We start from the raw sequence: 1,027 nt of genomic DNA, 5'->3' as shown, positions 1-1,027 counted from the left end.
CGGGGACGTAAACACACCAGCATCGGTTGTCAAGCGATGTTGGGGGGGGAACAAACACAGACACACAAACACACACACACATATATATACATATACATTTACGACGGGCTTTTTTCAGTTTCCGTCTACCAAATCCACTCCTGAGCCTATATATACACGTATATATATGTATGTGTGTGTATGTATGTTTGTATGTATGTATGTATATCAGTAGATAAGTGTTAAAAAAACCGGTTGATATTTGTATTTCAAGCAAGAGTGAAAGAATGAGAGAAACGAAGCGTATGAGTAATGAGGAAATAGTGACAGTAAGCCAACATACAAAGGAATTTGTAAACATGTAGTAGTAATTTGATAGAATATTTTCTCTATTATATGGAAGTTGCGTTTGATAAGAAACAAGCTGCGTAATTCAACACAGAATCCAACTTAAGATATGAAATGAATTTTAAAAATTACTTTATAATTAATTTGCATAACAATATTTGCTACTACAAAAAATAAAAACAAGTCAATATTATGCTTTCTTTGGTGTTAGCAGTGCAATGTTCTTATTTTTATCGCTACATGTTTTCTAGAGGTCACTTAAAGTTATGATGTTTCGCATACAAATTCATTTACGTAAACAATGCGATCTAAATTAGAACAGAAATGGTATACTGGAACATACACATACAGACATGCACACGCACGCACACGCACACACACGCACGCACGCACACACACACACACACACACATACACATATATATATATAGTTGGAAAGAATTAGAGATCTATACAAATCAATGTTTTTAAATTAAAAGATGAAGATGGACACAACACAGAAGAAGATCTAAGACATTTCAGTAAGAGTTTAATGAAATGATTTTAAAATTATATAAGAAGATATGAAATATTACCGGTTTCGATGATGAAAACATCTCTTACGAAAAGCCCGTAATGAATTGACACCGGTACAACATTGTTATATATACATATATATATATATATATATATATATATATGTGTGTGTGTGTGTGTGTGT

At 32.3% G+C, this 1,027-nt stretch overlaps 1 protein-coding gene across 2 annotated transcripts in view; it reads right to left on the bottom strand.

The window, feature by feature from the left end:
* LOC106868544 (interleukin 17-like protein) overlaps window positions 1-1,027 on the bottom strand; it is a 6,350-nt gene that overhangs the window by 3,181 nt on the left and 2,142 nt on the right. Inside the window, exon 1 of one of the 2 annotated variants that reach the window (XM_014913849.2) lies at window positions 903-1,027. The exons of the other annotated variant lie outside the window; for it this stretch is intronic. Within the exon in view, the coding sequence (XP_014769335.1) occupies window positions 903-923 (21 nt within the window). The 5' untranslated portion in view covers window positions 924-1,027. The remainder of the gene's footprint in view (window positions 1-902) is intronic. 2 annotated transcript variants of the gene reach the window in all.

The sequence above is a fragment of the Octopus bimaculoides genome, chromosome 1, assembly GCF_001194135.2.
Source record: "Octopus bimaculoides isolate UCB-OBI-ISO-001 chromosome 1, ASM119413v2, whole genome shotgun sequence".
Taxonomy (NCBI): Eukaryota; Metazoa; Mollusca; class Cephalopoda; order Octopoda; family Octopodidae; genus Octopus; species Octopus bimaculoides.
Note: the sequence above shows the minus strand (reverse complement) of the source record. Positions and strands in the feature narration are given on the sequence as shown.